This window comes from Zootoca vivipara, chromosome 13, assembly GCF_963506605.1.
Source record: "Zootoca vivipara chromosome 13, rZooViv1.1, whole genome shotgun sequence".
Taxonomy (NCBI): domain Eukaryota; kingdom Metazoa; phylum Chordata; class Lepidosauria; order Squamata; family Lacertidae; genus Zootoca; species Zootoca vivipara.
In genome coordinates, this window is record NC_083288.1 from 50,075,206 (window position 1) to 50,100,804 (window position 25,599).

At 51.2% G+C, this 25,599-nt stretch overlaps 1 protein-coding gene across 8 annotated transcripts in view; it reads right to left on the bottom strand.

The window, feature by feature from the left end:
* The window catches only part of KDM6B (lysine demethylase 6B), a 98,462-nt gene that overhangs the window by 36,352 nt on the left and 36,511 nt on the right, over positions 1–25,599 (bottom strand). For 7 of the 8 annotated variants that reach the window (XM_060281901.1, XM_060281900.1, XM_060281894.1 and 4 more), the window contains 8 exons: positions 14,615–14,758; positions 13,478–13,616; positions 12,518–12,647; positions 10,906–11,004; positions 9,487–9,721; positions 8,189–8,281; positions 2,296–2,463; positions 212–538 (listed from right to left, as the gene is read on the bottom strand). In XM_060281901.1, the coding sequence (XP_060137884.1) occupies positions 212–538; positions 2,296–2,463; positions 8,189–8,281; positions 9,487–9,721; positions 10,906–11,004; positions 12,518–12,642 (1,047 nt within the window). In that variant the 5' untranslated portion in view covers positions 12,643–12,647; positions 13,478–13,616; positions 14,615–14,758. Of the gene's footprint in view, positions 1–211; positions 539–2,295; positions 2,464–8,188; positions 8,282–9,486; positions 9,722–10,905; positions 11,005–12,517; positions 12,648–13,477; positions 13,617–14,614; positions 14,759–20,412; positions 20,668–25,599 lie in introns of those variants that run through there. The other variant, XM_060281899.1, reaches the window with a different exon arrangement.

The following is a 25,599-nucleotide window of genomic DNA, read 5'->3' on the forward strand; positions in this document are numbered from 1 at the left end:
TAACAAAATCCAAAACGGCAACAACAACCAATTGCATGTCTATTCAAAATGCAATTGGGGCTGTTTTAATTGATTCGGCAAAAAAGTGGACGGAACTGATCCAGCGATGCCGGTTTCGGGAGCCGGTGCCCGAGGCCTCCCGGCGCTTGCTCCGATTCCTGGACCCCCGCGAGAGCCGCCCTCGCCCCCTTCCTCTCGTGCCCCTACTCACAAGGCAGTCAGGGGTCGGTGGGCCCCGCGAGGTGGTCTTGCTGGTGGCGGCGGTTGCTCCTCCGGGGTTTGGGCGCGGGACGTAAGGCACGCAGGCGGCGTTTGCTGCTGGTGTGGCGGTGGAGTCTGAGCGCACCCGGGGGGCTCTGCCGTCTCTAAGGTCACTTCCGTTGGGCCGGGCCAGGCAGCCATGGCTGTCGAGAGGGGGCCGGTGTGCTGGCGGTGTGCGAGGACTGGGGGCCACGGCCGGCAGGCGGTGCGGGGGCGGGTGGGAGCCATAGGCGGGGCAGGGGTACGGGAAGGGGTGGGCCACCGAATTCCTCTGCTCCTGGGGGAGAGGAGGAAGACAAGAGAAGTCAGGAGAGGGGGCCCAAAACCAGGGACGACGACCACCCAACTCTTTGAAATGCAGCTGTTCTTCACATAAAGCACAAACCAGCCTTTCCTAACATGGTGCCCTTTTGGTTGAGCCCCAGCCAGTGCACCCTGGGGCTGATGGGAGTTGGAGTCTAAAACGGCCAAACTGGCTGAGGACCGATGGGAATTGTAGTCCAAAACGGCCATACTGGCTGAGGACCGATGGGAATTGTAGTCCAAAACGGCCATACTGGCTGAGGACCGATGGGAATTGTAGTCCAAAACGGCCATACTGGCTGAGGACGGATGGGAATTGTAGTCCAAAACGGCCATACTGGCTGAGGACTGATGGGAATTGTAGTCCAAAACGGCCATACTGGCTGAGGACCGATGGGAATTGTAGTCCAAAACGGCCATACTGGCTGAGGACCGATGGGAATTGTAGTGCAAAATGGCCATACTGGCTGAGGACCGATGGGAATTGTAGTCCAAAATGGCCATACTGGCTGAGGACTGATGGGAATTGTAGTCCAAAACGGCCATACTGGCTGAGGACCGATGGGAATTGTAGTCCAAAACGGCCATACTGGCTGAGGACTGATGGGAATTGTAGTCCAAAACAGCCACACTGGCTAGGGATTGATAAGTGTTGTAGTCCAACACCTCCAGAGGGCACCAATTTGGGAAAGGCCGATTTTCCCTTCCGATTTGTAAGCATTCGGACTCTTGTGTTTCCGCATGAACTGGAGGCAGAGTTGAGGCCACATCTCTGAGGTGGGTGGGAACAGTTAAGGTGATACCCTACCCCACCCCACCCGCTTCCCAGGGCCCCCCACCCCCATGCAACCCAAACTTTGACAGATCTGAATTCGAGAGCGCTGCGAGGGGGAAAGGAGCAGGCACAGCAAAGTGTTGAAGCCCCCTCAAGCAAGCAAGCAAGCCAGCCAAGCTACCCTCCCCTCCCTCTGCAAGGGAACATCATGAGCACTAGAAACTCGTGGTTGTTGTTGTTTATTTAAAGGGCAACCGATTCTAGGATATGGAAATGGGGGCAGCCTTACTTGTCTCTCTGGGGCAGCGACGTTCTTGCGCTCCTGCCCCCACGAGTCTCCGTGGAGAGGGTTCCATAATCCCGGCTTGGGCAGCTGGTAGTGGGGGTTGCCAGGGACCCCGGGCGGGTGCTGGCAGACCCCGTTACCATTCTGCGTGCGCCAAGGGTGGAGATTTGCAGGGGGTGAGAGGAGGAGGGGGAGACAGCGAGACAGAAAAAGCAGAGGGGGAAGGAGAGAGAAACAGGGGGGGGTCAGAGATGGTCACAGCGCCCAACATTAGGAGGCAGCCCCTTCCCCAAATCTATCCTCCCCAACTCCCTACGGCGAAATAAACCTGAGCGGCCAACCGAAACAGGGCAGGGAAGTGTCCGTCCCCCCACTGCCCCAGGGAACTTCAAACCGCCCCCCCAACCCCAAGGCACATGCAAGAAAACAGCAACAACTTCCTGCAATTAAATCGCTACACCCCCCAAAGCAATCTTGGAGCAAAGCGTCGAGCAGCGAGCGGTGCCGGGGCAGCGAAGCGAAGGCAGCCGGGCCAATGCCAAGCGAGGGAGTGTGGGGCAGGATTTGGGCTTGCCCCGCAGCACGAGAAAGCAGAGCGGTGGGAGTGTGGCCGTGGGTCTGGTTCGCGGTGGTGCATTTTGCCCCCAGGCGTGTCCCCCACCCCCTGTACCTGGTCAGGACTGGCGCTCCTCCGCCTCTTCATGGGGGCGGGCATGTCCTCCCCGTGCCCCGGGTGTGGCGGGTGCTGGACCGGGGGGATTGGCTGAACCACGGGGGGCTCCATGGGCGGGCCAGGCCTCTTCAGCTGGGGGTTGCGCTTGGCAGAGAAGTTCCTCTTCTGGAAATTTGGGAAGGGTGCGGGGAGAATTGGGGAAGAAAAAAGATATTTGCAAGGGGTTATTTTCATTAAACACTAAGGGGGCAGCAGGGACAGCTCAGTCGGTAATAATAATAATAATAATAATAATAATAATAATAATAATAATATATTATTTATACCCCGCCCATCTGGCTGGGTTTCCCCAGCCACTCTGGGCGGCTTCCAACAGAAAAATAAAACACAGTAATCTATTAAACATTAAAAGCCTCCCTAAACAGGGCTGCCTTCAGATGTCTTCTAAAAATCTGGTAGCTGTTTTTCTCTTTGACATCTGATGGGAGGGCGTTCCACAGGGCAGGCGCCACCACCGAGAAGGCCCTCTGCCTGGTTCCCTGCAACTTGGCTTCTCGCAACGAGGGAACCGTCAGAAGGCCCTCAGTACTGGACCTCAATGTCCGGGCAGAACGATGGGGGTGGAGACGCTCCTTCAGGAAAAGCATGAGACCCTTAAATCTCTGGGTTGTGGGTTCGAGCCCCACGTTGGGCATTGCAGGGGGTTGGACTAGATATCCCTCGGGGTCCCTTCCAACTCGACAATCGCGTGAGTCTATTTTAGAGAGGCAGGAGGTGATCCACAGCCACTGAAGGGTTGGGCAATGGCTTCAACAAAACTCCCCACCAGCTCCCCCTTGCTCTGGTGAGTACAGGAAGTGATAACGAGGCTTCCAAGTTGTTCCCCAAAAATTAGCTCAACGATGGTGAAATGGGGAACGAGAGAACGATGGAGCTGTTGATTTGTTTTGATTCGTTCTTAGTTTATTGCTTATTTCATCATCTGAAGTTTCCAAATAGCTGTTCTTTTCTGTTTTTACTGGAATTTTTTAAATTATTATTCTCTTGTTAAACCGCCTTGAAGTTTTTCTTTTCCCCCCACAATTAAGCGGTATATAAATCTTATGCGATAAAAAAAAAAAGCAGGTTCCAAGTTGTTTGTGACAGATTACCTCAGATTATTCAAAAGAGGTGCCAAGAGGGGAAAGTGACCTAACCCACGGTCTGTTATCTTATCTATGCTAATGAATTAAAACAGTCTCTCCCTATCAGCCTAAATCCACACACCCCAACATTTTGAGATTTCTACAGAAAGCAAGCAATGCAAGCGAACTTCACGTACTGTATTTCACTTTATATAAAGATTATTTTTGTCTTTTAATGTGTGTGTGTGTGGGGGGGGAAATACCATAATCTGTAAAATTCGAAAATGAGAAAGAAATCTTGAACGGCGCAGAATGAATCATCCAGCTTTAGTTGCCCAGTGAAAAGGTTCCTATTCAACCAGGCCTTTGGGGTGATTTAACATTTGATAACCTTTAAAATGTGCTGTGCGAGGTGGGGTTATCAGTTTGTTTTTATCATGCATTTTATGCTTTTTAGCTTATAGCCGCCACGTCAACTGGGCTGATATACGTGGGTGCACAGCACTCAGCAATATCAAAAGCAACACGATGGCTAAAAACAATTACAATGTGAAACTTGATGGAATAATTCAAAACATAAAGATTAACAAACGAAAGTCTCTGAAAGTACTGAATGAATCACGGTGCCAGACTTTACCCGGTGGAGAACAAGCTGTGAAGCTTTGTAATCGGCAATGTCCAACTCTGAACTCTGCTGAACAGTGTTTCCGGGTAGCAACTACTGTTTTGTTGATTTCTTCATCAGCCAATTAGTTCAACAAACAAACACTCGTAAGTAGAAAGATATGTAATTTCTTCCTAAACCAATTTTCCCCGAATAGATGTACAGTGGTACTTCATGTTCCGAACGGAATTCGTTCCAGAGGCCCGTTTGCAACATGAAAAGGCCACAACATGAAGCACTGCATCTGTGGGTGATGCAATGTGGCGCGTCTGCGCATGCGCAAAGCGCAATTTAGCGCTTCTGCACATGCACGCAGGTCACGGACGCACCGAACCTGGAAGGTAACCCATTCCGGGACTTCCGGGTTTGGCGTGTCCGTAACCTGAAAAGATGCAACATGAAGTGGACATATCCTAGAATCATAGAGTTGGAAGAGACTACAAGGGCCATCCAGTCCAACCCCCTGCCAAGCAGGAAACACCATCAAAGCATTCCTGACAGATGGCTGTCAAGCCTCTGCTTAAAGACCTCCAAAGAAGGAGATTCCACCACACTCCTTGGCAGCAAATTCCACTGTCGAACAGCTCTTACTGTCAGGAAGTTCTTCCTAATGTTTAGGTGGAATCTTCTTTCTTGTAGTTTGAATCCATTGCTCCGTGTCCGCTTCTCTGGAGCAGCAGAAAACAACCTTTCATCCTCTTCTATATGACATCCTTTTATATATTTGAACATGGCTATCATATCACCCCTTAACTTTTTCTCCAGGCTAAACATACCCAGCTCCCTAAGCCGTTCCTCATAAGGCATTGTTTCCAGGCCTTTGAGCATTTTGGTTGCCCTCCTATGGACACGTTCCAGCTTGTCAGTATCCTTCTTGAACTGTGGTGCCCAGAACTGGACACAGTACTCCAGGTGAGGTCTGACCAGAGGGGAATACAGTGGTACTATTACTTCCCTTGATCTAGATGCTATACTCCTATTGATGCAGCCCAGAATTGCATTGGCCTTTTTAGCTGCTTTTCACATGTACTGCTCTCAAGCCAGGTGTCACCCATCCTGTATTTGTGCCTTTCATTTTTTCTGCCCAAGTGTAGTACCTTACATTTCTCCTTGTTAAAATTCATCTTGTTTGCTTTGGCCCAGCTGTCTAATCTGTTAAGGTCATTCTGAAGTGTGATCCTGTCCTCTGGGGTATTAGTCACACCTCCCAATTTGGTGTCGTCTGCAAACTTGCTCAGGATGCCCTCAAGCCCATCATCCAAGTCATTGATAAAGATGTTGAATAAGACTGGGCCCAAGACAGAACCCTGTGGCACCCCACTGGTCACTTCTCTGCAGGATGAAGAGGAGCCATTGATGAGCACCCTTTGGGTTCTGTCAATTAGCCAGTTACAAATCCACTGAATGGTAGCATTGTCTAGCCCACATTTTACCAGCTTCTTTACAAGAATATCATGGGACACCTTGTCAAAGGCCTTGCTGAAATCAAGATAGGCTATATCCACAGCATTCCCTTCATCTACCAGGCTTGTAATTCTGTCAAAAAATGAGATCAGATTAGTCTGACATGACCTATTTTTCAGAAACCCATGCTGACTTTTAGTGATCTCAGTGTTCATTTCTAGGTGCTCACAGACCGTTTGCTTAATGATCTGCTCTAGAATCTTTCCTGGTATTGATGTCAGGCTGACTGGGCGGTAATTGTTTGGGTCCTCTCTTTTCCCCTTTTTTGAAAATAGGGACAACATTTGCCCTCCTCCAGTCTGCTGGGACTTCGCCTGTTCTCCAGGAATTCTCAAAGATTATTGCCAGTGGTTCTGAAATCACCTCTGCCAGTTCTTTTAATACCGTGTTTCTCACATTTTAAGACGTGCCTATAAAATAAGGCATGGCAGGATTTTCATGTGTTGAAAAAATATAAGACATACCCCGAAAATAAGCCGTAGTGCTACCGTATGTGAGCTCTACTTGGTGAAGAGGACAAAAGTGGCATTTGCGGTGGAGAGGAGAGGAAGGCACGAAGAAGAAAAGAGGAGCAATTAAAGACGCTGCCTCATGAATGACCTCCGTGTGCATCTCTTTCTCTCCCCCTGTGCGCGTCCCCTGTGCGCGTCTATTTCTCTCCCCCTGTGCGCGTCTATTTCTCTCCCCCTGTGCGCGTCTCCTTTTCTCCCCCTGTGCGCGTCTATTTCTCTCCCCCTGTGCGCGTCTCCTTTTCTCCCCCTGTGCCTCTCTCTCTCTCTCTCTCTCTCTCTCTCTCTCTCTCACACACACACACACACACACACACACACACACACACACAGCCCACCTCTCGCTTCCCCTCATCTTTTCCCCCTTCCATTCTACCGGTATGTGCCCAGCCATGAGTTGCCTGTTGATTTCCTCTTGATGTCCGAGACAGAGAGCGAGGCAGGCAAACTGCAGCTACGGTAGGAAAGTGGCGAGCTCTCGCAGACACCTGGGTGGTTTTTTTAAAACTGACATCCCCTCCCCTCTCGTTTTGCCGAGAGACCCAGACAACTTGCATTCCTAGGCTTCAAAGGTTATGCATATGAAAGAGGAGATTAAGGAGATAGATAAAGACAACTTCCTATTATCACCTTGCCTTTGTCCTGAAAGATAGAAACCTTATGGTAGCCATGAGATCTGGGCATCAAAGGAAAGTACTTAACAGCTATTTGATAAAGCCAATTGTGATTTCAGGCAGCATCTGGCTAATCAGTCCTGAGAGAGAGAAACGTGATTTCTAAATAGAGAAATAAACACAGCCAGTTGTACAGCATCTGTAAAATCCATATAAAAAATCATTTCCCTGTTATGATCCAGCCCCCGAATAAGACACCCCCAAAAAATAAGCCATAGGCTTGTTTTCTTGAGTAAAATTAAATATAAGACGTGTCTTAAAATGTGAGAAACACGGTACTCTTGGGTGTAGTCCATCTGGCCCTGGAGACTTGAATACATCTAAACTAGCCAAGGTATGACTGTAATATACATGAGAATGAAAAAATACTCTGGAACAGTGCATGTGCGATTATGTAGTCACTTGACTATATAATCGCATGAGAAGTGTTCCAGAGTATTTTTCATTCTCATGTATATTACATTTATTCGAGAGAGAAAAGATTGGTTTATGAAGAAATTACATATCTTTCTACTTACGAGTGTTTGTTGAACTAATTGGCTGATGAAGAATTCAACGAAACAGTAGTTGCTATCCGGAAACAATGTTCAGAGTTGGACATCAAAATTGGACATGGCCGATTACAAAGCTTCATAGCTTGTTCTCTGCCGGGTAAAGTCTGGCACCGTGATTCATTCAGTACGTTCAGAGACTTTCATTTGTTAATCTTTTATGTTTTGAATTATTCCATCAAGTTTCACATTGTCATTGTTTTGGGCCACCGTGTTGCTTTTGATATTGCCGAGCCATATTTTGCAACACAGGGGTTGCAACACATAACACTGGTCCTGAGAGATCTACGTTGGCTCCCAGTACGTTTCCGAGCACAGTTCAAAGTGTTGGTGCTGACCTTTAAAGCCCTAAACACCTCGGTCCTGTATACCTGAAGGAGCGTCTCCACCCCCATCATTCAGCCCGGACACTTGAGATCCAGCACCGAGGGCCTTCTGGCGGTTCCCTCATTGCGAAAGGTGAGGTTGCAGGGAACCAGACAGAGGGCCTTCTCGGTAGTGGCGGCACCCGCCCTGTGGAACGCCCTCCCAGCAGATGTCAAGGCAATAAGCAATTATTTTACTTTTAGAAGACAACTGAACGCAGCCCTGTTTAGGGAAGTTTTTAATGTTTGATGCTGTACTGTTTTTAATATTTGGTTGGAAGCCGCCCAGAGTGGCTGGGGAAACCCAGCCGGATGGGCGGGGTATAAATGTAACTTGGGCCCAGCCCATTTTAAGGCTTTAATAGTTAAATCCAGAGTGTCAAACAGTGCAACTGACAGGAGTTGCCGTCCACCGACATCCACAGCATCACAGGTTTGCCCTCAAGAATGCGGGGCAAAGCAGTTGAGGAGATACTGAGGAGAGGCAGAGAGGAGAATTTGGGGGGGAAGGTGAGAGTCCCTCGTTGGCCACAACTCACCTCAAGGTGCAGGAGGTTCCAGACTTGTTGCAGGGGGGGCAATGCTTTCGGTCGGTGGTGAGACGACCCCGAGTGATAGTTCCACAGCTGAGCCTGGAAAAAGTCACGGGGAGAGCCGAAAAGGACAAAATGTACCGTTTGTAAAGCAAATAATAAAACCAGTTAAAGCAAGGAATGTGTGCAAGGAACCATACAGGAAACAATCCAAATCATTCCAAGCGTTAATAAAACCCAATTCCACACATAAAGTGCTTATAACGAATGAAATGGTAGCGGTTAGGGTGTCAGGCTAACCCCCCTAGAAGAGAGTCCAGGGTTCAAATCCTTGGTCGGCCAAGAAAAGCTCCTGAGGGGGTGAACTTGGGGGCCGGCCACTGACTATCAGCCTAACCTACCTCACAGGGAATTAATGGAGAGGAAGAAGCATGGGCATGCCCACCTGAGCTCCTTGGTAAAAAGGAAAAAGGTGAGATGGATGCAATAAAATAACTACTAAATATTACAGATTCAGAATAGGATAGAGACATACCAGAGATTTGCACCAGGGAATCAGGTACGCTAGTGCATTTTGTAATTTCATAAGCCAGGGGACTCGGTTGCCCAGTTCAACCTTCTACTTATCGCAGTATTTCCATGTACGGTGACTCTCCTGTTACTTTTACGGAATATTTCCTACCAATGATTCATTCTAGAGTGAATTTCTGCTCTGTCTGCTAATAATTTTATTGTGCAATGTTATAAACAGACTATTGAATAACCTAGTACTTTAATTTGACGCAAGCTGTTTATTACCAAGTCAATATTTTTCTATCGTGGCTTATTTGCCTTGTTATAGGGCGTGTGAGCTTTGTGGCACACATTTTGGTCGACGACTGGGAAGCGCTGGCCTGCGAGCGCTCCAGTTGGAGAACAGCCTTTACCAAAGGTGCCATGGGCTTTGAAGACACTCGAACTCAGGACGCAAGGGAGAAACGTGCTAAGAGGAAGGCACGCTTGGCAAATCCACACCGTGACCAATTCCCACCTGGGAACCAATGTCCCCACTTTGGAGGGACGTGTGGCTCCAGAATTGGCCTCCACAGTCACTTACGGACTCCCTGCTAAAACCGTGTCCAAGGGGGACAATCTTACTCGGCTACGAGGGATCGCCGAAGAAGAAATTTTGTCGCTTTGACGGCTTGCAAACTGCCTTGCGTGCCCCAATGTAGAAAGGCAGTGTGCAAATTAAATACAAAATGAAATGGGCCTGCTAGGAGGCCGATTGGGACTGAAAGTGAGTATTATATTTATTCCCACACCTGCTGCAAGCGTCCGATCCGGGCGTGCATCTCTCCGTAGCTCCCGTAGTCGTAGTCTCGCGGGTACCGGGTGGCATTCTGGTAGCAGCGCACGGCCTCCTCGCAATCCTGCTCCGACTCGTAGATCTCACCCAGCTGCTCCCAGAGCTGAGGCTGCCCTGGATCCCGGAGCAGGGCCTGGACGCAGCCGTGGATGGCCTCCAGCTTCCCGTGCAGGGGCCGCGGGGCCAGGTTCCTGGGGAAGGGGAGAGGCGTCAGCGATGGGGAGAGGCAGCCAGGATTTGCAGGAAGGAACTCTGGGGCCTCTGATAAGCCTGGGGGCCTCCAGATCCTTTGGACTCCAGCTCCCATCAGCCCCAGACACCATAGGGTTGGTGATTATTATTATTATTATTATTTTATTTATTTATACCTCACCCATCTGGCTGGGCTTCCCCAGGCACTCTGGGTGGCTCCCAACAGAATATTAAAAACACAACAGAACACCCGGACACTGAGATCCAGCACCGAGGGCCTTCTGGCGGTTCCCTCATTGCGAGAAGTGAGGTTACAGGGAACCAGGCAGAGGGCCTTCTCGGTAGTGGCACCCGCCCTGTGGAACGCCCTCCCAGCAGATGTCAAGGCAATAAGTAACTATTTTACTTTTAGAAGACAACTGAAGGCGGCCCTGTTTAGGGAAGTTTTTAATGTTTATTGCTGTACTGTTTTAATATTCGGTTGGAAGCCGCCCAGAGTGGCTGGGGAGACCCAACCAGATGGGCGGGGTATAAATAATAAATTATTATTGTTATATTATTATTATTATCAAACATTAAAAACTTCCCTAAACAATACAGTGGAACCTTGGTTGCCGAACTCAATCCATTCGGGGAGTCCGTTCGACTCCCGAAACCGTTCGACTCCCGAGGCGTGGCTTCCGATTGGCTGCACTCAATCGGAAGCGGCGTCGGACGTTCGGCTTCTGAAAAACGTCCGAAAACCGGAACACTTACTTCTGGGTTTTCGGCGACTGGGAGCCAAAAGGTCCGAGTACCAAGGTGCTCGAGAACCAAGGTGCGACTGTACTCCAAAACGTCCAGAGACCAGCAGGTTGGGACCCCAGTCCTAGGGGCGGGGTTTTAGAGAGGGGTGTTCTGGGAAAACTGACTTCTTGGTGCCATGTGATGGAAGTGAAGTTTACAGCAGCCCATCACCAGCAACCAAGACTCTCGAGGAATAAAGGAAATGGCTTCAAGCTAGCCTGAGCCCCCGTGTCCGGACAGTACGGTGCTCAGGGTCTGGACCCCCTCATTCAACCTCTCCCCCACCACCACAATATACAGGATTGGGGGCTGGGAGCTGGAAGGATGCGCCACCACAATCTCTCCCGTAGCTGCTGATGTTGTCAAAATGCCCAAAATGCCCTCTGGGAACACTTACCCCGGGGGGAAGTAGCCCTTGTTGTGTTGCCCCATGTTAGAGCCATGGTTGGGCGGCAGGTGCGGGGGCAGCTGAGGCTGGCCGACGCTGGCAGAGCACCTGGGCAGAGGCAGGAGGGGAGAGAAATGTCAGAATGTTGGAGTTGGAAGGGACCCCAAGGGTCATCTATTCCAACCCCATGTAATGCAGGAATCTCAACTTATGTTGTGAACCGCCTTGAGATCTATGGGTATTAGGGGGGGGTATACTAGTGATAAAGCATCCATGACAGTTGGCCATCCAACCTCTGCTGAAAAAACTCCATGGTCTCAGTTGTCTCTATACTAATACACAGAGTATGGGAAACAAGCAAGACGAATTGGTCATTAGTCCTACCCCCGCAATGCTAGAATCACAGCTAAATCAAGTAAGGGGACAAGGGCTGGTGTAGTGGCTGAGCGGGAGAACAGCTGCTTTCCATGCAGAAGGGCCCGGCTTCAATTCCACCACCCTCCCATGGCATATCCTGGGAGGGCTGGGCATGTCCCCTTCCTAAAAATAAATAAACAAATCTTTATTGTCACTACACCACCTGTGTGCAGTGAAATGAGCCCCCCCCATACACTCAGTCTTGTTCGTAGTCCGTGTGCTTGTCAGAAGTCAATCACACCACTATTTTCCCCCCCCCCATTCCTGAAGTGCCGCTGCTGCCAGCCAGTGTAGGCACTACTGAGCTACTTGGATCAAGGCCAGCTGCAGCTACTCTTCGGAACAGGAGTGGGGCGGGGGGACGGCACTCTGCACATGCTTATAGGCTCCCTGATTCGTAGTTCATTGAACGCACCATGGGGCTGTACTGCAGCTCTAAGGACAGGCCTGGGAGCCAAAGTCTCCTTGAGTGGCATTATTTACTTCTTTCATGAAATTGCCACACTACCTAGTTGTAAAGCGGTTCACGGAGAGAACAGATCAATAAAATGACCAGCAAAAGAAGTCAAAGAGCGCTCAAAAACGGAAAAACAGCCATCAACTAAATTAAATTCGTGCCCGCCTCCTAAACACCTGGGACGTATTTTCAGCAGATGCCACAAAGAGCACAGGGACGGAGTCTCCCTGGTGTCAACAAGCAGGGAGTTCCATAGGGCAGGTGGAGCATCTAAACTATTCAAAGGCTGGGGTGGGGGAGTCAGACACAGGGCCCCTTTCCTTCCTGCTTTGCAGAGGAAGCTGTGGAAGCCAAAACACAGGGGGCTGAAGTGAGGGGGGTGGAGGAGAGAGGGAGAGACAAAATCTCTCTCAGAGCATTCATCAAAGCAACGTCAGTTTTTTGTCTTCCCTGCCTGCAACGGGTGCGGTTTTATGAAGGGCGCTCAGGGAGGCGAATGCAATTCATCGCCCACGATTCTTTGCACAGCTGTGTGTTTGCTTCGCAGGTGTGCACACATGAATTTTATATATATTTGTGTGTACACACACACACACACATACACACACACGCAAGGCTGGTGTGGAACAGCTTTCGTCAACCTGGAGAGCTTCCTGGACTACAACTCCCATCTGCCCCAGCCAGCGCCGCCCCTCCGGACTACGACTCCCAGCCGCTCCTGCCCCCCCCCAGCCGTAAGACACTCACCTGCCGCCCTGGAGCCATGGGCGGGAATGGCAGGAGCTCCAGCCGTTGCCGCTGCAGCCCAGGTTGCCGAGAGAAAAGGGGTCCCGTCCAGCACGGCCCCCCAACTGCTCCACTGTGCGATGCATCCAGCCTGTGATAGGGGGAGAAGTGGGGTTCATGTGCCAAGCAGGGAGCTCCTTCCCACCTTCATGGAGGCCAATTCCTCCTCCTCCTCCTCCTCCTCCTCCTCCTCCTCCTCCCCTCTGACCAACCCATCACCCTTCTTCTAAGGCCCACCCCTTCCAGCTTCTGGCTCCTCCCACAATCTCACCCCCACCCCACCCCCAAATAAACACAATATGGAGCTTATTCCAGCTCCCTGGCCTCTTGTCCAGCAATCCCGTTCTCCCCGTCCAAGGCCCGCTCCCATCCAATCTGCCAGCTGCTCCTCATAGGAACACAGGACGCTAGCTTGTGTCAAATCAGACCATTGGCATCTATCTAGCTCAGTACTGCTAGCACTGGCTGGCAGCAGCAGCAGCTCTCCAGGGTTTCTGGCAATACAATTTCTCCCAGCCCTCCTTTCCCGTCTAGCAACTTCCCTTTCAAATGACTGCCCCACCCCAACCAATAGGCAGCCTCCTATGCGTGCCCCCCCCCACCTCACAACACTTCATTTATTAACTTTCTTTCCATATTAGAACTTTATGGAAAGTTTACAACTTTTAGAACTTTCTTTAGAACATTCTTTCCATATTCATACACCCAGATAATTAGTTGTTGCTGCTGCTGCTGAGAGATAACACTTTTGCAACAGTTGCCAAAAGGTGCGTTGCCACTTTTGCGACAGTTGCCAATAGATATCTTGCAGCCCCCATCCCAACAACGTTCACGGCCCCCCCCTCTCCGCTTTGCTATTCCACCCCAACAACAACAAATGAGCACATTATTAATTTCCCCAAGTAATTATTATTTTTTTACCTCTCCCGCTGTGGGGGATCCGCCTTTGTACCCCACCCTCCACCCCCCCGATCTGAGCGACGGGTGCCACCACCCTGCCGCGGCTTGCTGCAGTTTCCTCTGGTTTATTCCCCTTCTCCAGTCACAGCCACATAAAATGCTGGGGGGGGGGAGAAAAGAGAGAGAGCACAAATTACTTGGAATTCAAAAATATGTTTGCTTCAGTTGCCCACCTTGGGTCTAGATTCCCAGGGAGGGCAAGCAATGCGGGAGCCTCCCGATGCTCCTGGACTACAACTCCCATCATCCCAGATCACTGGCTGTGGTGGCTGAGGGGAGTTGTAGTCCAACAGCACCTGGAAGGCACCAGGCTTGGGGAAAAGATGATCTGGAGTAAGCCCAGGATAAACCAGGCATCCCCAAACTTTAGCCCTCCAGATGTTTTGGACTACAATTCCCATCATCCCTGACCACTGGTCCTCTTAGCTAGGGATCATGGGAGTTGTAGGCCAAAACATTTGGAGGGCCGTAGTTTGGGGATGCCTGGGATAAACAACAATGTTGGAAGCCTTGATGTTTGTTCCTCAAATGTGCAATTAAATTCACCCCAAATCTTGGTGTTAAGTCGTTCGGGTGAATAATCTCCATTTCAGATTAAATCAATATGAACATGGCCTGAACAGGAAATCACTAATTCAAATTATACAAAGGTCTGTAACTTAGCTATTTATTGCGAACACAATGCATTTCTCTGTTTCTTTTATTGCTGAAAACATCAAAAGGTGTATGCAAAAAAACATTCAAACGAACGTGAACAAAAATTTTGTATAATTAAACCCAAACACATGTTGTGGTGATTTTATATCAATTTCCTCGGTTCTGCCTTATTAGGGGGCTGGATGCAATTAATTTAGTAGCAGAAACTCATTCCCTTTTCCGCCCATCTCTGTGGATATAGCGTTAAGCAGCAGGAAAGAAAGAGTTAACAGAGCCACGTGTTCCTCTCATCCAATCCACACAGGGCCTCCTTTGCCCTCCCTCCAATGGAATTCCTTCATGTGGGGAAGGGAGGCGGGGCCTCTGCTCCTGCCAGCCCCAGGGTTATCCCTTGCCCTACCACACCCACCCCTTCTGATGGAAATCACACCCTGCACACACCTACTGTGCCGGAGAAGCTCTGAGTGGCTCTCTCTCTCTCTCTTTCTCTCTCTTTCTCTCTCTTTCTCTCCTCGAAGACAGCCAATCACTCGAAGTCCTTCGCCTGGCCGCCAATCATCTTTCACCTCCGTCTCCTAATGAGGTCTGGAAATCATAGAGATAGAAAAAGAGAGAATGGCTTGGGTTAGTTAGTCTTTCGAGGAGGCTGCAAAGCAGAGGCGCTTTTGCCGGGCAGGGGCAGCTTGTGGGGGGCAGTTGGGGTCGGGAAGACCTTTTTACCATTATCTAAATCTGCCAGGTCTTTTGTCTCGTGTTGCTGTAATTCCTTATGACTCCCTAATAGCCTGATGTTGCTTTTTAGCAAAAACAGCTAAAACCAGCAAAACCAGCAGGACCTTAAGAGGCGACATCACCACCACCACCACCATCATTATTATTATTGGCATAAAATTGTGCCTGACAACCCTTGTTGTCAAGTACGTCATTATCATTGTGCTAAAAGGTAAAGGTAAGGGGGCCCCTGACCATCAGGTCTAGTCGTGTCCGACTCTGGGGTTGCGGCGCTCATCTCACTCTATAGGCCGAGGGAGCCGGTGTTTGTCCGCAGACAGCTTCCGGGCCAGCATGACAAAGCTGCTTCTGGCAAACCAGAGCAGTGCATGGAAACACTGTTTACCCTCCCGCCGGAGCGGTCCCTATTTATCTACTTGCACTTTGATGTGCTTTCGAACTGCTAGGTTGGCAGGAGCTGGGACCGAGCAACGGGAGCTCACCCCGTTGCAGGGATTCAAACTGCCGACCTTCTGATTGGCAAGCCCTAGACTCTGTGGTTTAACCCACAGCGCCACCTGGGTCCCTATCATTGTGCTAGTCTGCATTTTATTTCCCCCTGACTTCACTATTATTTGCTGCATTCATATCCTTCCTCCTCCTCTTCCAAGGAGCCCAGCGTGGCAGATGCGGTTCACCTTCTCATCTTTTAATCCCAACAACAACCCTATGAGGTAGGACGCGGGTGGTGCTGTGGTCTAAACCACTGAGCCTCTTGGGCTTGCCGATCAGAAGATCAGCGGTTCAAATCCCCCCAACAGGGTGAGTTCCCGTTGCTCGGTCCCTAGCTCCTGCCAACCTAGCAGTTCGAAAGCACATCAAAATGCAAGTAGATAAATAGCTACCGCTGCGGCGGGATGGTAAACGGTGTTTCCGTGCGCTGCTCTGGTTTTCATCGCGGTGTTTCATTGCGCCAGAAGCGGCTTAGTCATGCCGGCCACATGACCATGAAAAACTGTTCGTGGATGTTAGGGAATTTCATAGGGGGGGGGCACCCAAACGAGGCTTCATTTGGGAATCAAGATTGGCACTAATGCCCTCAAGGGGACCCCATTTGATCCTACAACACCACTCTAGTATCGCACCAACACGAACCCCCTCAAGATCAAGCCCTGAGTAATAAAGGCTCCCTTTCCTACCCCTTCTCTGTTGCCTGAGACTCTATGTAACCATATTTCTTTATGAATGAATACAGTGTATCTTTATTTCTAAATGAAACCCCCTTTTTCTACTCTGGCCAAGGGCTCTCAGGGATGCAGGGAACAGCCATAATCCTTTAAGCGAGAGGTCAGGTAGCCAGGGTGGTGCTCCTCTGCATATCCATAATCCATTCAGGTACCATCTCCTGCCATTCCCAACCCTCCGAAGCCAGAGGCAATACTCACACCTGGACCCATTGTTTTTCCCCACCAGGTACTCAAGGATCCCTTCCCAGATACTTACTGGTACTTGCTTAACAATGTCCTGGGACATCTTATGCTAATCCTGCTTACCTCCTCTTTACCTGTATGCTAATGCCCCTTGCCCCTTCCCCTTTTCTGACGTTTTACCCTGTCACAAGTGATGTATGTATGATGCTTTCTATGTGCATTATGGGATGGTGGTGGGAAGTTTTAAAAGTTCTTGCAGCCCTGTTCACGGTGTTCAGTCTGGCATTGAACCTGCTGCGCAGTAATAAACCTTGCTGTTTGCTCCGGATCATGGCTGGACTCCTTCCTTTTATACTCCGCAACGACCACAGGCCCTTGCCTGATGAGCTGGGTGGCTGAGCATTCTCGCACCCAGAATTTTGCCCTAACAGTGGACAAATGCCGGCTCCCTCGGCTTGTAAAGCGAGATGAGCGGCGCAACCCCAAAGACGTCTGCAACTGGACTTTAACTGTCAGAGGTCCTTTCTTTCCCTTCTTCTTTTTTTTAGGTTGAGAGCTAGTGCCTGGCCCAAGCTCATCCCCCAGTGGACTTCACGTGCCTGAGTGTGGTTTTTGAACCCTGCTCTCCCAGTTCCTAGCACACTCAACACACTCAGGGCAACACTTCTTATGCACTCTGTAGCCAGCAGAAACTTGCGCCATAGCAAATGTGTTAGCCTATAAGGCGCCACAAAACACATATGCACTGATGCGCAAAACATATGCACAACTTGATAGTTGTGTTATTAAATTGCTATATATAACTAGTGTTTCCCTCGTGGTTTCAAAATGCAGGAATGAGAGGGGTGGTCTTCTCATTGCGAGGCATGATCTGTATGCAGAGGTCATGCGCTCTGGTTTTCAACACGGCTATCGAAATGATTTCGGGCGATTTGCACGCACTGGGGCAGAGCGGGTTCATATCTCTACCAATTCCAAGCAGGGGCCGGCAAAGGTTTCACGGTTAAAAGCCCCAGAGATCCACTGCCGGTTAGACTAGCTTTTCACAATGTTGTGCCCACCTTGGCTTGGACTACAACTCCCATCAGCCCCAACAATAACAAAGATTAGTTTTTTGTACCCCACCCATCTGACCGGGCTGCCCCAGGCACTCTGGGCCGCTTCCAACAGATATTGCCTCTTGTTTGTCTGGGCAAAGAAGGGTGCGCGTGTGTTTGCAGAAACCTCCGATCTTTGCGCGTATCTACAATGTAGTGCACTTTGCAAAGGTAAAAGCCAAACCCCCTGTTGCCCCAACCATGGCTTCACCTACCTGTGACATTTCCCTCCCCCCCAGCCTCCCCGTGAGGAAATGTGGCATGCAAACTGAAATACTGTATATTGTCCAGTAGCACCTTAGAGACCAACTAAGTTTGTTCTTGGTATGGGCTTTCGTGTGCATGCGCACTTCTTCAGATACGAAAAAGACCGCCATTCATGCTCCTCTGCAACACATACACGCGCACGGATGTGCGCACAAAGCAGCAGCCCACAAAATGGGAGATAATCACACTGGCCTACATTGCAAGGTTGTCGTACGCTTCTATATCTCTCTCTCCACCTTTGGAAATGTGTGTACGTGTGTGAAAATTATATTGGGCCATTTCATTTCTCCCTCCCTCCCGGAAGCACTGGCAGGATGAGCGGTTAAAATTTTAAAAACTGAAATTCACACCACCCGCCATGCGAGTTGCCCCAAGTTTTAAAAAAAAAAACCTCAAATTTTGCTTCTGCTTGGTAGGTGAGAGAGTAAGGCCAGTGTGTGTGTGTGTGTGTGTGTGTGTGTGTGTGTGTGTGTGATGCTGTCCAATTTCTGCTCCAACAAAATTTCTGCTCCATCCTTGTCAGGCCTTTAACAACACACGCCAGGAAATCTGGGTTGCAACCAAAAGACCTGTCAGTGGGGTGACATTTTCTGGCTCAGCTCAGCGCGCACAGAGACTCTGCGATCATTTTCTTAGCAGCTCACGGCATTCTCCTGAAAAGCCCCATTGCTGAATGCGAGTCCTAGTGACTGAGTGTCAAGGGAAAAGCACTCTGCACATGCACACCCCTGCATTGCATTGGACCGGATGACCCTCAGGGTCCCTCCCATCTCTATGATTCTACTGCTGCTTCCCTGCACTGGTGGGCGAGGGTGGCAGCTGGAACAAGGCCCCAGCATCAACCAGCCTTTATGCATAAGGCTTGTGAGGCATTGCCTGGATTTATTCCTTCTCTCCCCCCCCCATCCCAAAATAACCTGCCTCAACCATTGCAAAGAGGGGGGTGGGGGGGAGTTTGCAAGTTTGGGGTTTGGCGGCAACAAAAAACTGGAGGCAACTTTTTCCCACGCTGCCCCAGGATGGTGAAGGGAAAGGAAAGGAAGAAGGGGCTCTCTAGTCACCGCCGGTGACTCACGGCTCACACAGTCTTTTCTGCCCCCCCCCCAAAGCATGTCTGGGTCTACGTCCTGCCATAAGCCTGGGCCAAACACACCAGCTGCCGCACCCCCCCCCCGCCAGCAGCACCGGTGTGTTCCGCCTACCGTGGGCGTGAGCCAGACAGTGTCTCGTGAGTCCACCCACGGCTACTGGAGGGGTGGTGGGAGAGGGAGCTGGGGGTTTGACTGCCCCAAACATGGCTGCACTTAGGAAACCCCCAAACACACACACACACACACACACACACACACACAACCTGGGTGTGGGGGGGAATTAGCAGGGCCCTCCTCCCAACCTTTAACTCTGGATAGGAGAGCCGGGGCCTGAATTTACGTCCAGACCAAATAGCAACCCTGGAGCCAAAGACCACGGCTATTTCTGGAAGAGCCGAGAGCTAAGTTTGGCTCAGGGCGGGGCAGGGCAGCGGCGGCGGCTGCGTTGGAGCAAGTAAGGCCGGGGGGGGGTGAGCATGTCGTAAGACCTCCTGTGCATACTCCTGCCTTGTGAAATGTGGTGAAGGGGGGGCGGAGAGGAGGCGTCCCAGGAATATTGGTCTCCCTGCCATAGAGGGCGTGAGAGAAAGTCGAGCCTCTGTTCCGAATGCGCCAACTGCACAAAGCACGCACGCCAGCGGTAGAGCATGGCACATGCCAAGGCTGCCCAACGCTTGGGCTGAACACATAGGCACATCACGGCAACGAAGCTGCTGGGGACATGGCACAAAACCTCCGGAGGCATGTACGACAAATTGGACGTGGAGAGGGCGCATACTACCATAATAATATGCGCGAAACAGGCTGTTCTGACATAGGTAAGCTCAGGGAAAGTTACAACACCTGCGGAGTGTGTTTGCATCACCCAGGATGCGCTCCATGCTGAAATTATGCCCTAGGTGCACCGCGGTCTACAGCCAACGGCCGATTTACGCACATCCAATTAATGCACGGCCACGCATGCGCATATCACCGCCATGACCTGGAAGTGGCTGGGGAAAGGCTCTCCACCGTCATGGGGTCAGGAACGTAACCCCAGTGCAAAACGCTTGTTTGCCTGGGCAATATCTGGTTTTCAACATTGCACTGTATCACCGGCTAAACATTGTGATATACCGATATATCGCGATGTCTGAAGGATGGAGCCATGTTGAGAGGCATTGGCCAGCTTCACAGGTCTTCCCACATTGTGATTTTTGCACAGCACACGCACACACACACATCGTGATTGGCAATATATCGCCAGGTCCAAATTACGAAACCGATATCATGATATGGACTTGAAACCGGTTTGGGGCGACATAACAGCTCCTGAAAAGTTGAAATCCTCCCTGAAGAGGCACGGGGGTCTAAAGCCCTTCGCTCGCCCTGCACACACAAGCCACACACTCACTTTGCAGAGCCATTCCGAATACCGAATTGGGGAACCTGTGCTACCTGCCTCGAGAGTTCGCAGACGGACTACTTCCACACTCCTTGCACGCTCACACTCTTGCGAGATCCGTATCGCAAGACATACGCGCTGCGTTTTCTCGCCCTCAACTGCGGCACGGTGCACCAGCCCCCCCCAGCCCCCAACATGCGCCTTTCTGCTCCCCCCCTCAGGTTGAACTGCAACAGTCTGCAAGGCCAGGCATACACACCTTCCAATACAGAGAACCAGGTTCTGGGCCGCTTTGTCACCCAGGGCACACTTGGCTTCACCATCTCGACTGGCTGACCACCCCCAAGGTGAAAAAGTGGCTGCAACGGGAAAGGAATCCCGGCGGGCTCTGTTTGTTGACAATTCCAAATTCCAGTTCTGTTAGCTTGTGTTAGGATGACTTTGGGGCCGCTTCTAGTTTATTTGTGTTTTCGGTTGCGTAGATTGTTTTGGGGCGCTCTCTCTCTCTCTCTGTGGTGTCATAATGCTGTTAAGACAGGCATCCCCAAACTGCGGCCCTCCAGATGTTTTGGACTACAACTCCCATGACCCCTAACTAACAGGACCAGTGGTCGGGGAAGATGGGAATTGTAGTCCAAAACATCTGGAGGGCCGAAGTTTGGGGATGCCTGTGTTAAGACATGCCTTTTTCTCTTTTTTTCAGGCAGCAGAGAATGTGGAACATGCATTCCTAAATAAAATAAAACGAACAAGGCAAGGATTCGACAGGCATGCAAATCTGCACACACACACACACAGGGCCAAATGACGTGTTTGTGCGTGTTCAGAAACCTGTGACCCCCCCACATGTGGCTTACACACGCCCGTTTCCAAACATGTGCAGCCCATGTTGTTAGCACGCACGCAATCTCCATGTGTGCCCAAACACCCGGGAGCTTTCTACACGATCTCCCCATGCCCCCGGGCCGCACAAAAACTTTTGTGCGTCTGCATGCTTGTATTCTGGTGTGGCCAGCCGGTGATGCCAACCACACACTCGTTCCCTTGCTCACGCTATTGTGACACACTGCCCCACATCTCCCCACGCCCAGCTACATCCATGCGCCCCGCCAATTTGCACACAAACGAGCATGCTCCTCTCTGTCCCTGCTACTGCCCACCCTCGCAATCTCCACGCTGCTGCTGCTGCGGGGATTTCGGGGCCGAGCCGTGACGCAACTGTGAGCGAGCCAAGAGGAAGCGATGGGGGCAAGTCCTGGCAGCACAGCTGGCGTAGGAGGGCGAGGCTGACCCGTCTCGGGACTCACCCAGCCTCCAGCTACTACGCCCGCCCCCCTGCGGACAGCAGAAGTGTCCAGTTCCCACCCAGTCTGGCCAGGGCGCCAACACGCACACACCCCTCGCCGCTCCAGGGCTTGCGCATCTGTGGGTGTTAATGGCAGCTACTAGGCTGAAGATTTCTCCCGGCAAGGAGGCCAAGGCAGCTGCAAATTCAGAGAAGCATTACATCCCCCCCCCGCGCCGCCGGCCAAACCATTCCTCGCTTTAAAAGCCCACGTTGCATTATGGGAAAAATCGACAGGGATGTTACTTGGGGACCGTCCACCCAGGGAGGAAGTGAGGCAGCTCACGTGAGTGGAGGAAGTAGGGGGAGGAGGGACAGGAAATGCAGCCCAACACACACACACACACACACACACACACACAAACACACACGGGGTCTCGCAAACCATTTCCTGTGCAAGCAGCTGTCGATACACAGCCCAAAGGAGAAGGTGTGGCCAAACCCAGCAAACACAAAAGACACCTATTTGATGCTAGAAATCTAAAATAACAAAAGCAGGCCGCACAACACAAAAGACGTGTGTGGTTGCTCTCTTTTGCTCCTACACACGCACACCCTGTCACATCACAGCTCCATCGCCCGACACACTCCCACAACCTCTCTCGCACTCAGCACCCACCCATCCCGCCACGCGCACAGAGTTCTGGGTGAGGAGATGAGGTGATCCTCCTCCCCCAGGCATGCGCGTCAGCGGCCCCCACACGGTGCGTCGAACATGATGCGCAGGGGATCTCCAACACTCCCACGCCTCCCGGAAGGCGCGGGGACAAGGGTTCCGGGGGCGGCTGCCCGGAACCCAGTGGGGCAGAAAGGGTACCGCCGGGTTGGCCCCAAAGGGCATGGCACAAAATGGGGAAAGTGCCCCCCTCCGCCAGCTGCCATGGGGCAGAAGATCAAGCGGATCGATGCTCGCACAGCAAGCAGGATTTAGAAATTTCCCCCTGTATCAATGATGGGGCTGTGGGTGAAACATCCCCCCACACACACACCCTCCCGAGCTGTGTTGTTTTGGGGAAAGGTCCTTTCATTTTCCCCTCCGCGGCCACATTCTCCGAAACAGAGATTGCTCGCTTGCTTACGGGACAGATTTACAAGAAAAGGGAAGCAGAGATGATGGCAAGTCGCCCCAACCACAGAGGAAGCAGCGAGTCACGGGAGAGTGTGCGCATCACGGGTAAGTGTGCCAGAGCACGGAGGGCACCGACACAAGGCGTGAATGAGGAGAAGGAGCAGAGAGTGAATGGGTGCCCAAGAGGGTGAAGGAGACAAAGGTGGGCGTGGGAGAGAGCGAGGGAGGTGGCCCAACGGTCAGAAAAGGAATGATAACCAAGAGGGAGCCAGTCTAGCTTCCCTTGGTCGGGAATTCCACAACATGGGAGCCACCACCGAACAGGCTTTCTCTCCCCGATAGGGATGGGGCCGAGAGAGAAGGGGAGGTTAGCTAGCATCTCTCCAGGTGGAGCCAGGCCGCAAAAGGAACATTGCAATCCTAATTCATTCCTGCTTAAGTGACCAGGCAGGCCCCCACCTCACAAGGAGACGCAGGCAAACGGCAGGGCATTGCAGCAGGGCCTGCGTTGGGTAGGGAGGGCAACCCGGGCTCTGGGCTGGTGCCAACTGCGGGTGTCCGTCCAGGTAAATAAAGACCCCCCAGAGATACAGGATGTGCCACCTGCACCCAGCCCAAAGATGTACCCAAACAGACACACATGTGGGGACGTATGCACAGACGCAGCACACACTCGTAAGGCGCGCAAATGCATGGGAAACACCGCAAGCACATAGACACAGGCCTCACTTGGGCAGGGAAGCAGATCGCAAATATAAGGAACATACGCGGATTCAGGGTAGCGGAAACCCAAAAGCACTTGCAGTCTCCATCAAGACCACTTTTCCTCCAGAGATACTCTCCCTTTGCTTCCACCCAGTTTCCATAAGAACGTAAGCCATCGGTGGTTCTCTCCTCCTCCCCAGGGAATCTGTCCAATCCTCTTTTAAAACCGTCTAAGTCGGAGGCCGGCCCTGTCTCCTGCGGAAGCGAGTTCCACAGGGAGACACCTGGCTTGAGAGCAGTACATGTGAAAAGGATCTAGGAGTCTTGGTAGACCACAAACTTGACATGAGTCAGCAGTGTGATGCAGCAGCTCAAAAAGCCAATGCAATACTGGGCTGCATCAATAGGAGTATAGCATCTAGATCTAGGGAAGTAATAGTACCACTGTATTCTGCTCTGGTCAGACCTCACCTGGAGTACTGTGTCCAGTTCTGGGCCCCACAGTTCAAGAAGGATACTGACAAGCTGGAACGTGTCCAGAGGAGGGCAACCAAAATGGTCAAAGGCCTGGAAACGACGCGTTTCAATGGTGCCACAGCAATCTCCCTGCCTTTTACACTCTAGACTCAGGTCCTACTGAACGCTTGCCTACGCAATGTCAGATCGGAACTGAGGAATACAAAGTAGGAAAGGAACGGGCGCACTTGCATTCCCTGGTCATGGGTCATACCCAACAAGGGTCGCCATGGCAGAGGGGCGTCTTCACCCGGGATAGTTAGAGGATGCCTTGAAACTCTCTCTCTGGGCAGCGATGGACCTTTGAGTTTCAGGCGAGAGAAGGTAAAGTTACCCAAGGCTCTCTATCTGGGCAGACTCCGAAGGATATCAAGCCTTGGGGAGAAAAGGCAACCGCAAAACCCTCAGCCTGGGCAGCCTCCGACGGGCTTTGGGCTTTTTGGTTGTGAAAATAGGAAAGAGTTTGATTGCTGTGACAGTTCCCCACCCCAAACAGCCAATTATTCCCTATTGATACTCACTTCGCAGCGCGCTGCCTTCTTTTCCTGAAGCTTGATCACCTCGCGACAACAGGAGAAGAAAATCTTGGAAAATCAAACCCCACGGCCGTCTGGATCCTGTTTGTTTTCCCTGTGTGGTCCCGCCAAGGATCCCAGTTAGGCCAGAACTCCAGGGACAGTCGGGGATGGGGATCCCCCCTGCAAATGGCTGGGTGCGCTTGGGCTCCCCAACCACGGCGCCCCAAGAGTACGGCTAAACGGAGTCTCCTGGCTGGCTCGCCATATTGTTATGAAAAAACGTACCCCAAAATGCGTTGCCTTTTAAGAAGGACAGGCGCGGGTCGGAAGCTCCAAAATTTGCACTAAGTTCAGCTCCGCCGGGAAAATGACAGAGACCACACGATGCTGTCAGGAAAAACAAACCGATCCCTTTATTGCAGAATGCAAAGCTACAGCTGTAGGGTCCCTGCCTCTGGAAAGAAGGAAGGAACCCCGGGAAATGGTGAAGCCCCTTTTTATGCCCTCCTGTCCCTGCGTGAAAATCCCTGGACTGGGAGGGAGGGGAAGGACAAGGAGGATGGGCGGCGATCGGATTAGCTGGGTGAGGAGATGACTTTTTCTTTCAGATGGCGGGATGTCAATTGCTCTTCTCCTGTCGCTGATGGTGTTCCCTTTTGTTTGGCGGGAGGGGCAATCAGTCGAGATGGGTGCAGAGGTGGGGCAGTTCCTGGCGATTTCCGTGGGGTGGAAGTCCGCCCGGCAGGTGTTTTCCCCCAGGCCATGGAAGGGTGGGCTACGTAGAGGATGGCAATTTATTTGAATAAAGTTGTTCCAGCTAATCCCTCTATTGTCCGTGTGTCCTTGAATGGGTATAGGGTGGTAGTAGGGCAAGGTTCAGGTGGGTTGGGGTCATACAGGGTTCATACAGAAAATATACCTGGAAAACATACCTAATACAGGGATTTCTAATTAAAAGGTAGCAGTCCTGACATATACAGTTCTAAGATATAAAACAGCAATTCTAATACAGAGAGATACTAGCAATTCTAATACAGAGGCAGCGGATAGAGATTTCATGGTAAGAGAACATATAATAGGCTGTATTATTAACTTGAGTAGAAAAGTGTCACTTTGGATTTGGGCGGTTCCCCCCCCCCTTTCTTCTGGAAACATTGTTTTGTTCTGGGCGGAGGGGAGGTGGAGAGGGGAAATGTGTGAGTTTATGCTAACTGTTGTGCATATGCAGATCCTTAAGCCTTCCTTCAGGCAGGGTCGTGTCCTAGCGGGAGGGGTGGGGAGACAGGGAAGATG